This window comes from Stigmatopora nigra, chromosome 1 (assembly GCF_051989575.1).
Source record: "Stigmatopora nigra isolate UIUO_SnigA chromosome 1, RoL_Snig_1.1, whole genome shotgun sequence".
Classification (NCBI taxonomy): Eukaryota; Metazoa; Chordata; class Actinopteri; order Syngnathiformes; family Syngnathidae; genus Stigmatopora; species Stigmatopora nigra.
The window spans coordinates 23,315,633-23,328,320 of NC_135508.1; the positions used below are offsets into that span (position 1 = coordinate 23,315,633).

The 12,688-nt window shown below is 40.1% G+C and overlaps 1 protein-coding gene across 8 annotated transcripts in view; it reads right to left on the reverse strand.

Annotated features, from left to right (window-relative positions):
• hspg2 (heparan sulfate proteoglycan 2) overlaps window positions 1-12,688 on the reverse strand; it is an 83,671-nt gene that overhangs the window by 39,055 nt on the left and 31,928 nt on the right. For all 8 annotated transcript variants that reach the window (XM_077709106.1, XM_077745183.1, XM_077709027.1 and 5 more), the window contains 23 exons: window positions 12,488-12,613; window positions 12,176-12,370; window positions 11,979-12,098; window positions 10,734-10,865; window positions 10,287-10,431; window positions 9,741-9,898; window positions 9,515-9,655; window positions 9,217-9,380; window positions 8,537-8,716; window positions 8,239-8,435; window positions 7,760-7,907; window positions 7,505-7,632; window positions 7,275-7,361; window positions 6,152-6,216; window positions 5,927-5,985; window positions 5,636-5,776; window positions 5,306-5,479; window positions 4,817-4,996; window positions 4,611-4,729; window positions 4,424-4,535; window positions 4,174-4,287; window positions 3,885-4,012; window positions 2,940-3,023 (listed from right to left, as the gene is read on the reverse strand). In XM_077709106.1, coding sequence (XP_077565232.1) covers window positions 2,940-3,023; window positions 3,885-4,012; window positions 4,174-4,287; window positions 4,424-4,535; window positions 4,611-4,729; window positions 4,817-4,996; window positions 5,306-5,479; window positions 5,636-5,776; window positions 5,927-5,985; window positions 6,152-6,216; window positions 7,275-7,361; window positions 7,505-7,632; window positions 7,760-7,907; window positions 8,239-8,435; window positions 8,537-8,716; window positions 9,217-9,380; window positions 9,515-9,655; window positions 9,741-9,898; window positions 10,287-10,431; window positions 10,734-10,865; window positions 11,979-12,098; window positions 12,176-12,370; window positions 12,488-12,613 — 3,097 coding nt within the window. The remainder of the gene's footprint in view (window positions 1-2,939; window positions 3,024-3,884; window positions 4,013-4,173; window positions 4,288-4,423; window positions 4,536-4,610; window positions 4,730-4,816; window positions 4,997-5,305; window positions 5,480-5,635; window positions 5,777-5,926; window positions 5,986-6,151; window positions 6,217-7,274; window positions 7,362-7,504; window positions 7,633-7,759; window positions 7,908-8,238; window positions 8,436-8,536; window positions 8,717-9,216; window positions 9,381-9,514; window positions 9,656-9,740; window positions 9,899-10,286; window positions 10,432-10,733; window positions 10,866-11,978; window positions 12,099-12,175; window positions 12,371-12,487; window positions 12,614-12,688) is intronic.

Below are 12,688 nucleotides of genomic sequence, written 5' to 3' on the forward strand. Positions count from 1 at the left end.
TATTTCTTGTGCTTTCGCTGTTTCCCCTTCCCTATATTAGTTTTGGATTTCTCTTTTGATGTTTTTTTCACTGACTTCACAGCAGTAGGTTTTGTTTGACCATAATTCAATGCAGATTTTGTTGTTGTGTTTGACTTTTTTGTGGTTCTTACCTTTGTTCTACGGGAGGACAATACTCCTTTTGTTCTTGTTTTTATATTATTTGCATTAGTTACCACTGATCTAGTAGGAGTCAATGTTGTGGTTGTTGGTGAAACTAAAATTGCATTATTTTCCTTAGCCTGAAGAAAAGGCATGGTAGTTTTTGTTGAGTTGAGCCTGATGTTTGCTGTCACAACTTTGGCAGAATTTGTGGTTTTACCAGTGTTTTTTCTACCCCTTTGGACATTTTTGCGAAGTGGTTCATCAGATCTAAATGTATTATTATTATTATTAGAATTTTTGGCAGAGATTTCTCTATATGATGGAGGTTCCAGCTGAAATTTAATTCCTGATACCTCATCGATAACTTGATTTGGTCTTGTTTGAGTTGATATTGAAATATGCTTAGATTTTCCATTAAGGGCTTTGTTCATTTGTCTTTTTGCTTCTGGCTTTCCTGTATTTTTAGGGTTCAATGTAGGTTGAGATTGAGCAACACTTTTGACTTTTCCTTTCAACTTTGATTCGGCATTAGAGTCTTTATGTTTGGTTGAAGCCACGTGTTTTGTAGATTTGTTCTTCCCCTCTTTCCCTTTTGCAGTGGTGGATTTATTAATGAGACTTGGGCTAACCCTAACCTGTACTTTAGCTCGATGAATGAGCGGTCTCTTTGTTGGTGTACTTTGGCTTACGGGCTGTGCAGTTGAGTACTTTGGGGGCACAAGTACAGTGCTAATCGAAGGCAGAGGTATTCTTTCCTGTAGTGAACGGGAAGTGTGTCTTGCACGTTTCATTTTGTTCATTTCCTGAGCCAGTGCAGTGAAGCCATCAATCAGTATTTCAAGCCTTCCTTCTAGTCGGCTCAAACGGGCTTCCATGTCAGTGTAGCTCTTGTCGAGCTCATTGACCTTCTTGGTCTTTTCAGCTGTTGATTCAACAGCAATAAGTTGCTTTATCTGGGAGCTTAGAGTAGTCTGCGCATTCTCCATCCTATGAATACTGTCCCTCATATCAAGGGTATTGCTCTCAAGCATGCTGAGACGCTGATTAAATGTGTTGAGATAGTTCCGGAGCAAGTGCTGAAAGCTGGAGCGTCTACTATCTGGGTCTGGTGTGAAGCGTGATGGGATTCTTGTCGCAGACTTATTGAGAGCCACTGTAACAATGTCTTTGCCAATTTTTGAAGGCCAACGCGTTGAGTGCTGGGGTGAAACCTTAGGAAGTACTTTTTTAGTTGAGAGGATGGTTGTTTGCTCAGTGGACCCAGGCCAATAGTAGTCATCCTCCTCCTTACTATCGCCACTGCCAAAGGGGGTTATGACTTTATCTAAACTGAAATTTAGCACAGCTTCAGCACCACATCCCAAGGGTGGGTAGCCATCTAGGAGCTTCTCTTGGAAAGGGTCCCCACAACTGTCTGCAGATGGCATCTCTTCTCTTCAAGTCAAAACAGCATAATGAAGATTGGTGCTCAGATAATCAAATATTCAATTATTTTCACTATCCACCCAGGTTTCCTTGCCACCTTTGCCATCAGACCAGCAAAGATTTTCTTTTTAAGCAGATGGCAGCTGTCCTCATAAATGCCTCAACTACATTTATGTTGTAAAGACCCAGAAACGCACATGTGCAGATAGAAATCCAACCAGCCAACAAAGCCACTAAACATAGTCTGCAACCAGCAAGCATGAAAGCTGAAGCAAAAGAAAAAAGTGTAGGTCCACAAACTGAACTAAAGATTTCTTGAAGGCATCCAGCATAGTTTATACTTTCACCCCTACCACATAAACTACTGACGAGCATCATAAATATTTTCAAAAATCTATCCTTGAGCAATATTGTATACATCATTGCTTCAATTCTAAACATCCATTAGCTCAAGGATAAGAGCAGTGTTTCCCAACCTTTAGTGACCAATGGCATCTATTAATTTTCATTCATTCATTCATTTTCCAAACAAGGGTTTGTAGGGTTATGTTATATCGGTTCCCCTGGTGAAAATAAATAACTGAAAAGGGTATTATATTTGCTTTTTGTTAAGTTGCCTAATAATTATGCACACTAATATTCATCCCCAAAGGTATGTTATCCAAAGTCACAAAAAAAGATTTCCACTTGGCCCCTCTCGCTGGTGGTGAGCCCTTCGCCTTGGACCCGATAATGACAATTTGGATGCACTCGACCAAGCCCTATGATCATCATTGGGACCGCTCCACCGCAAGCAAGAGGCGAATCCCGAATTTACGTGAGAAAAACATCACAACGTACCACTACAAAAAAGTAGGTACACTGAAATGGAGATTTTTTTCCTCGCACACATTGAATTACTCAGTGTAAACTCTCAACCTGGTTTAACTGAACACACAGCTGTTTTATATAGATATTATATAAATGTATATGAATTAAGCCATGTCTGGGTATGTTGTGTAAAACAGGTGGATGAACAGCTTATTGCACTATCTACCAAAGAGCAATTAATTACATTACGTATATTTATACATTAAAAGTAAACATTCTCTTAGAGAATACTAGAGTGCCAGGCACCCTGGTTGGGAATCACTGGGATAGAGAATTTCAATTCATAGATAAAGAACATTGAGATGGCTCCACTAAATCCACCAACATGCATCATCCCTTTTTCTCCAACTAAATGCAAAGAACCAATAATGCCTGCAATTGATTATTTTACTGTCAGGACTGACCAGTAACTCTAAGTAAAACCAGAGCAGTTGTCCCAATAACCCTCAGAAGAAGTTGCAAGGGGAAAATTCAGAACATTGGTGTAGGGTGCGGTGTACCTTTCACAGCGCCGGCCAGTGTACCCAGGAGGACAACGACATGTTGGCTGACCATCAGAGTCCAGATAGCAGGTCGATGAGAATCTGTCAAGACCATGTTTGGAATAAGCATTTTATGCCATATCATGAAATGTACCTGGTAGATCCGAGTACGTATAATAATTCCTTAAAATGTAATGGTGAAGGCTTCAACCAAAGAAAGCAGCACAGCAAGGTAAGGTAGGGTGTTATTGGTTTTGCAAAAGTACTGCATGTATTCCTTCTTTCATTTTCCATTCTGTTTATCCTCACATGGGTTGCAGGGGTTGCTGGAGCATATCCCAGCCAACTGAGGGCACTAGGTGGAGGAACCCCTGACTTGTGCCAATCGCAAGGCACAAGGAGAAGTCAAATTGGATTGGATTTCTATCGCTTTCACAGGTAGGGACAATGTTTGCTCAATGCCGGCCTTCCCAGTTGAAATTGTTTTGATGTCTGTCAATAGCAATAAATGGGGATGTCTTGGACTACCTGTACAGATTTATTTTTACAGTACTTAAACAACCACTGCAGAAACAGAGAGAAAATGTTCAATGAGTGCAAAAAGCAAAGAAACTCTCAACCGAAGTAGCTCAATTTACCATACTGAATTAATTTTTTTGTTAAGCAAAATATTTAAACATTTGTTTTCCCCCTTATTTTCTGCTGCACAACTTAAAAAAAAATTGTAATTGTATTTACTTTGTTCGAAGCACTACTGCACCAATACCACTTTTAAATGGCCTTAATGGTAGGATAGCTTTATTCAAATTGGATAGATAGGAGTTTTGGACTGTTTTTTCGCCCTCCTCAATACATATCCAAGGTATCTGATGGAGACTCAATATTGGCAGATCATCAAAATCAGAGGAATTGGACTCAATCTACTTTAATCCCTGCAAAAATTAGTTAGAAAATTTAACTCACTGGTTGTTGGATGTTGTGCCAGGACATGGGCATGGTTGGCATGCTTGGGCGGCACCCACTGCTGGGTTTCCATAGTAACCAGGCTGACACCTTTCACACCTTGGTCCATCTGTATTATGTTGACATTGCTGTCAGGATAGAAAGAAAAGGTGAGATATACAAGGTTGATACAGTCAGGTTGTTTTCTCCTATCAGGATCTGCCCAAAATACATTGCATTCCAGTACAGACATGAAAGAAGAAACACTAGTAAAAATTAATTAGACATGAAATAGTAACATTAAACCTACAAGACATCGGCCGCTCTCCGGGTCACATTCGCTGGTATAGCCATTGCAGTCACACCTTTCACAAGTTCCAAGGTAAAGCCCAGAGCTGGTCCGAGTGTAGCCCTCCTCACACTCCTGAAATAACAGTGCAGGTAAGAAAACAATAATAAAGGTATTTTTTGTAAAGTAGTGAATTCCTGTTTTTAAAAGAACTGAAAAAATAGTGACTGATTCCACACAATTGTGATTGATTGAAATGAATCCTGTGTACCTGGCAAGATTGTCCTCTGTATCCCTGAGGGCATGCACACTCTTCGACCTCAAGGGCAAGTTCATTACCAGTTGATTGCGGAACAGCAATGTCCATTTTGATGTCCGATAAACTATAAAAAATAATATAACCCAGTGTTACGTGAATATTTTAGAGCTTTTTTCTATGAGAATTTAAAGAAATGTACCTGCTTTCTGCCATGTTGTCAGTATAGGTGGCCCTAATGAGCAAGTTGCTAATATCAGACAGAGCCATAAGGAGGTGTTCTCGTGTGCACGGTTGCCCGTCAGTGCGACGCCATGCATGCTGCCAGCACAAAAATTGAAGAGATAGTCTTTGTTAACATTCAGTATAGAATTTGCAAAACACTGTAACTCCAAAAACAACACTGACCTCTCGGAAAGTCACAGAGATTGTTTGTGACACACGTGGTTGGGGTTTAGTTTGGGAAAAATGTTCTAGAGCTATGCCATTGCCTTGCAGAACCACATCTGGCTGACCATCAATCATCAGGGAACGCTGAAATGGCTCAAAATGTATGGAGTAGCGTAGCTCTCCACCATAGGCTGTCACCTGAAAGCGACAAAATAATAAGTATAAAAACTATAAAGGTACACAATTCATTCTCTCTAAGTAAATTGTGGAACTATGCAAAATGCAATATGGTCCTAATTTCCTGGGGGTAATGGAAATGTAGTCATGGGACATTTTTGACGTGCTTCACTGTAAATTGAAGGTTCAAAGGATTTTTTCTTTACGAGCAGGTCCAGTCATTTTCACTTTACATGCTGAGACAAGCCAAGTGTGATAGAAGGCAGATATGTGAATGAAACACTTGACTGATCTTTCCTCTATTTTGCATGCTTTCTTGCTTTATCTCACCTTATCTCCTTTGAAACTATCAGGCAAGACCCAGTAGTAGATGTCGCTCGGGATCCTGGAAAAGGAGCGGTAGACAACTTCCGAGGGGCCCTTCTGAGAGATACCCTCATTGATAATTCTAGTGTTGCCGCTGTTGGTGAGTGTAAAGAGCTGCCCATTCACACCTCCTCGAATCTAGGAGCAGACAATGACTGAGATGTTAATTGTTCAAAAGGTATCACAATCACAATACCATCTTTAATGTTTGTCCATGCACCCTTGAGATTTTCTGAATAGCACAGCACTGTAAAATAACTGAAGCTCTCCATTTACTATTCATATGTCCTATACCTGATCACGGCTCCAAGTAGAGCTGGCACACTGTTTGGTGACACCCATGCAGAAACAACGAAGACAACCCTCAGGGTTATTCCCTGACAGGTGGAAGAAGCCTGGCTTGCATTCATCACATAGAGTGCCTGCCACGTTGTTCTGTAACATAGAAAAAATAAAGAAAACAGGCCCACATGGCAGGTTCAGAATCGTTTAATGAAAAAAATTGGATGAGTCAAAGGAAATAATGTTAAAAAAACTGAAAGAGAGTGAAGTATCACTCAGCACTAAGAATTGTGCACTGTGTACCTTGCAGCTGCATGGCCTGCTGGTTGAGGTGATGCTTCCTCTGTTATCGCACTTGGTTTCTGCAGGGGGGAGCAATGGAAAGATGAAGACTAATGGGTGGAAAGTTCACTTGGCAATGTTCCAACAGCACTGCATACCTGTGCCATGAGAACATTGTACTGCCAATTCTACTACAAGGGCAAAAACCGAGTAAAAACTAGTATAATTTTGCTAAAAGGCACTCACGCTCATGGTGAGGAACACATTTTCCATTTGGCAGAAGGGGATTACCCTGGTAACCAGGAGCACATCTGAAAAGAATGAAACCAAAATCTAGGTCGGTGTGACAAAATTTGATATTGTTATCTTATATTCTATTGCAGTGGATCACAAACATTTTAAAGCAAATACCCAATCAAAGAATACTTGGTTTCCCAAGTGTAATAAACAAACCCAAAATTTAACAAATGTGTTGAGTTAGTAGGAACATTTTCTGGGGGCCAAAGAGGCAGAGGTTTCCTTTTTTTTACATTAGCCACATTTTGGAAAAAAATAACCCTGTACTAATATTTTGGGGGAAAATGTTAAGGCACTTGACGAGGCTTGAGTAAAATCATTCTTTCATTCATTCATTTTCCATACCGTTTTTCTTCACAAGGGTCGCAGGGAGGTGAATCATATTACATTTAAATGTAACTAAATAAATCGCCAGATGGTGTAGTGGTTCACTTATCTGACTTGGATGCAGGATAGATTCCCGCTCGGTGGTGGTGTGATTGTGAGGGCAGATAGTTGTCTGCCTGTCTGTGTGCCTTGACTGGCGGCCAGCACAAGGAGTAGTCTGCCTTTCACCCGTAGTTGTTTTTAGTTTAAAATGAATACAACTGAACATATCTTACTCAACACACTGTTGTGAATTAACCCCCTTATAAGGAATATAATATTTTTTCTTATTAGTATTACATGTTTTTGGGCATTACTATTCTTCTTTTAATTTTTAGATTTAATATACGTTTTTTATGCATTTTAAAAATTATTTGAATATTATAATTTCATCAAAAATGTTTGTTTCATTTAATTTCATAGCATTCAATTCCTGGCACACCACTGACAACAATAGACATTTAAATAATTGTAACTGGGCGAACTAGCTGGTATTGCTAACATTTCAGTTCCATCACAGGCACGGCCAACCCTCGCATTCACGTCGAGAGCCCTCAATGACCGCCTATTATTTAAGTACCGTATTTGTTTGAAAACATAATCAGTCAATATTCCGCAAACCACTGCAAGGAGCCTGTGTACTGACGCCAAACTTTGAGAACCACTGTGCTATTACAACTTCAAAAGAAGTATTTAATTCTCTCACTTTTCACAGCGTCTTCCCGTGTAGCCGGGCTTGCATGCATCACATGTTGGCTGTTGGTCAGAGTCGAGGAAGCAAGTATCTGAGAACCTGCAGTAAAAAAGAGTAGGTAAACATTTACTGTGTTGGGTTAATAAGTAGGATGTGGAATAAATTAACCATTGTCCGAATATCGGATTTAGTAGTTCTTTCTTTTTTTTTTGGGGGGGGGGGGGGGATTCAGAAGACCTTACCTGCGAGAGGTTTCATAATATGGACAAGGGCAAGGCTTGCAGTCATCAAATCGGCCTCGTCTTGGGTCACCAAAGTAGCCAAGCCGACACTTGTCACACTGAGAGCCTTCTGTGTTGTGCTGGCAGCTCTGCACATTGAAAATCAAGTTATTTGTTTCCATTTTGTACTTAACAGCTGGAAGGATGGCAAAATAGTTTTGTGGTTATCCCTTTAAATGATACTAAAAGTCATCATCTGGAGTTTTGTGTGTTTACCAGGCAGTGTCCACTGACTGGATCGCAGGCGCTTGCATGTCCGTTACAGTTGCAACCAGCGCAGGTGCCCAGATAGGAACCACCAGGGACACGCTCAAAACCGGAGGAACACATTTCGCAAGACAGCCCTGCATATCCAGGGGGACATCTGGAAACCATAAATTTGAACATCATCAAAGCTTTAACCAGTTGTCCTAACAAGTTGGGATTAAAAGAAAACAGCTGAAATAACAGCAAGAAAATCATGTTATTTGTCATCGGTCTCTAAAATATTAGCGGTTTTGAAAACTGCAATTTTTTAAAAATATATAAATTGTACATCTTAAAATCTTTGGTAATGATAATCTGATTCATCATGCCAGGCATTATTGTCTGGTACAAAGCTGTGATATTTGAAAAGTCATTGACCTGCGAGATGACTTTCCAAAGAAAAACATTATCACAACAGTTTGGCTGACAGACTAGTTTGGCTCCCTTACCTGCACTCTTCAATATCCTTAGCATGTCCCCGAGTACTGAATTCCACAGTAGTGGTGTCCATGACAATATCACTGAGTGCCACGCTGACCATATGGTTGTCATAAATGGTGCGAATGCTAAGGCTGTCCAAGTTAGCCAGAGTCATCATCAGTTCTTCTCGACTTACTTGACGTCCATTGGAGTGCTGCCAGTTTTCCTTCACAATCACAAGGTTTATCCATTCATGAAACCATATTTACACATTTTATGAATCATTTTTTTGTGGACACTTTAGACCACGTTTCTTATAGCACATACTTCGGTGAATTTTATTTCTCGCTGGTTGACCACTCCAGCAGGTGTGGCACTCCCTCTGCGATATATAAGCCTGCGCCCATTTCCGACGAGCATTACATCTGGCTTCTCCACAGGCTCACTCAGACCACGAGCCAATATGTAACGCACTTTGTACTTCAGGGATCCTCCATAGGAATCAATCTAAAACAGATGGATACATGTCAAAGAAACAAGAATACCTTTTCTTTCTACACTAAATATATATATATATATATATATATATATATATATATATATATATATATATATATATATATATATATATATATATATATATATATATATATATATATATATATATATATATATATATATATATATATATATAGAGAGAGAGAGAGAGAGAGAGAGAGAGAGAGAAGTTATAAAATGTTTTAAAAAAGATTGAGATACAAAGAAGTATGTGAGAATCAAGCATAATTGTTGTTTATATAACAGCATAATGTTTTTACAACCGATACGGCATAGTAGGTTGGTAATTTGTGGATAAAACGAAAAATAACTTGTTTCAGATAAAAGATTAGTTTTGCATCCCTCACCCAAACATTCGACCAAAATGATCAAATTGCTGTCTTGTGTTATCAATATTAGACAAATGTCTTGATGTAAAAAAAACATGAAGATGTGAAAAGATGACACACCTTGTTGCCAAGGAACTGTCGGGGTAAGGTCCAGAAAGAGTCCAGGTTGAGAAAGCGACGTGACAAATCTACGAGCTGAAACTCTTCCATCTCAGGGTTGATGAGGAGCTGAGTTGAAGAAAGCGGAGGTGTGCCTGGCCTGGATGGGTAGCTGACATCCACTCCTTAGTGTTAGAAAACAGGCATATTAACAGTTATAGTTCACTTTTCTAGATATGTAAGGTGAGGAGTATTAACACCTCCTTATTTCTATTCTAAGTTAGTTGGAAGGAAACATTTTTTGAATCATTTTAAGTACCTTTAAAATCTTCTTCCTCTGTGAAACGCAGACTGATCTGATTGCGGTAACGTCCAGTCGCTTTGCAATTCTTGGTGATTCCAGCACAGAAGCAAGAAACACAACGGCCTTCTACACTAAAGTGATTGTCCGGGCAGTTTCCTGGCAAGGTCAGGACAATTTATTTCCTCAGCTGAATTAAATTTCATCCATGGCTTGCTAGGAAAACCATAATACTTGAATGTACCTGGGTTGGGATTGGATGTGAGAGTTAGCACTCCATCTGGAATACCAAACACTAGACCTTTGGCATTGATGGCCTCGCAAGTGTAGGCACCCTGATCTGCCTCTTTCACATCACGGATGGTAAGGGTGCCACGCCCGTTCTCACTTGTCATGGAGATTCTAAGAATATATGGAAACAACTAATTATTGATACATATTATAGAAAGTTTAACCATACAGATATTCAAAACACTCTTGTTTTGGGAACACCTGCAATGATATGGGCACTGTTCAAATATATTGGGTCTTGTTTTTTATATGGAAAAAGTTGGTTCGCAACTTGCCTCTTTTTACAACATACCCTAGCATGCAGGCTAACAACTTATTGGTGTGAAAATACAGTAGTCATCCTTCCAGTTTGAAATTTACAGACAATAATTATTACATTGACGAAGAAGGGGATTTTTTTAATAATGACTGTAGATTTGAAACTAAATGGTGCTAAATCTTAACTTGAATACAAATAATCTAAAATCTTACTGGGACGGATGAAGTTCAACAAACCCACCTGCCACTGGTGGGGATATGTCCCCAGTTGAGCCTCCATGTGATTATAGGTGTTGGCACGCCAACAGCCTGACAGGTAAATGTCACAGTACCCCCCCGGGCAACTTGAATGGATTCTTCTGGTGGGCTTGTCACGGAAGGAGGGGCTGTTTAGTGTAAAATAAAAAAGGACTGCTGTAACTCAATAGTTAATTTGTCCACAAAGGCTGCTTGGAATTCGATGATGCAATGGGACTCGAAAGGGAAAACAGTTCACTTTTATTTTGGTGGAGAAGATGTTTCACAAAAAGTTCTGTGTCTCGAATGACCCATGTGTGAAGAGCATGTGGTTTCTCAGAGAATTAGTCATAGTACACAAAGGACCTCAGAGCATGGTCAAAACAGAAGTGCTGAATGTAGAACGATACAGAGAAATAAACAAATGGAGTGAAGTGTGGAGGGGACTTACTGCAGGCGTATTCATCGGAGCGGTCAGGGCAGTCTGGCTCTTCATCGCATTGGTAACTAGCCGGAATGCAAGTGCGGTCACTTAAGCACTCAAACTGCTCAGGAGCACACCTGTCACCTGGACTCTTCGTGGCTGCGTGATATCAAGTTGGACAATTCAACTGCCATTATTAATTACAATCATTGAATAATCACAGTTGCATCATTTCAGATTAGACGATCACGTAAATGGAAGGTAATAAATCACTTGTGAATGGTTTGAAGTCTGGGGAACAACAGATGTAGTTAGTTGATTGGTAGTGTGTTTAAATATAGTGTGTATTTTGTATTGGGTGTAGTTAAGAGTTTAGAATTTTACATCCAAATAAAATCAACAAATGTCATGATTTGTGTTGGGTTTATTCACACTTGTGCTTTACTGTGTCTTGTCCTTGTGATTACCTATTGTTTTCACCTAGTGTGTCGCTCGCTCCTCGTGTGTTTCATTACCCCATGTCTGTGTATTTAAGCAACCTGTGTTTATTTGTTTCTTGTTGCATTTTGGTGATGTTAGATGTGTGTGTGTGTGTTACTCTAGCTTTTGGTTTGCTTTTCTTTTTGGATTGATTCCACTTTGTTTTGTGGAATTTTGAATATTGAACATTTTGTTTTGCTGACACCCTGCCTAGCCTCTCCGTTCCCTACACCTGCATCCTGCCCTTTTCTTGGACCACATGAGATGTAGTTGGCATGAATGCGGCCCGCGAACCAAACTGAGTTTGACACCCCTGCAAAAGGTGACCACAAGAACAAGACACACTATGGCACAAATGCAACTAAACCCCAAAAAAAACATGACATATTTGAATGCAAAACTAACTCCAAAGTCTTGACTATATTGAATTAACAATTAAAATTATACTGAAAAAAACAACAACTGCTATCTCATCTCAGACGCACTACAGCACAACTGCGAATAGACCCAACACAAACCATGACACCAAAAGCTATATCTGACTGTTGCAAGCAGTACAATTTTGGCTCAGAAAACTTACTCAATATGAGACTGGAAGGTTGATGCTTACAACGTTTCAGATATCAAGAAACAGCGCAAAAACTATACAGTTTCATAATTATTTTGCTAGCTCCCTTTCAAAAAGTATTTGGTATGTGACATTTGGAAACAAGTTGGATCTCAATGAAGTTTTCCACTCATGATCACCACCCGATGGATACATGTCTGAACAGAGGCTAGAAGGAGACTTACGGCAGTCCAACTCATCTGAGTTATCCTCACAGTCATTGTCTCCATCACAACGCCATAGCTTTAGGGCGCAACGGCCATTTTTACACTTAAACTCATTTGGTTCACATGGCGACGGAGTTCCTGTAAAGACAAGTGGATACGTGCCAATGCTACTGTTAGGCATGCATGCATGTATGACTTTGTAATGTATGACTTACCGCATCGGAATTCGTCACTTCCGTCCAAGCAATCTGCCTCCCCGTCGCAGATGTAGTCTCGGGGGATACACTCTCCGCTCTGGCATTTTGCCTGATCCGCTCGACATAGTCCTGGAATGACAGGTGGCTGCGGAGGTCTCACGGCGGCAATTGTGGTGGTAGGAGCTCGTGTAGTTCCTACAGGCTTTCTTGTATCTGAGACAGATCTTTATTTTAGCTAAGAAACTGGGGAGGGTTCTCTGTACATCAAACTTTACACCTCCATTGTACATGATTTGTCCAAGCATGTTAGGAACAGCGGATGGAACTCACCACAATTGTTCTCATCACTCATATCACGGCAATCTGGTCGATTATCACACAGGTATTCCAACAGTATACAAGTCCCATCACCACACCTGTGCTCATCCGTCATGCACTGTCTGAGGCTAGGGATTACTAAGAAAAAATGGAAAATTTGGGGCGACATGCTGAAGGGTCAAAATGCAAGTCAACACTTCAACACTTTCAGAG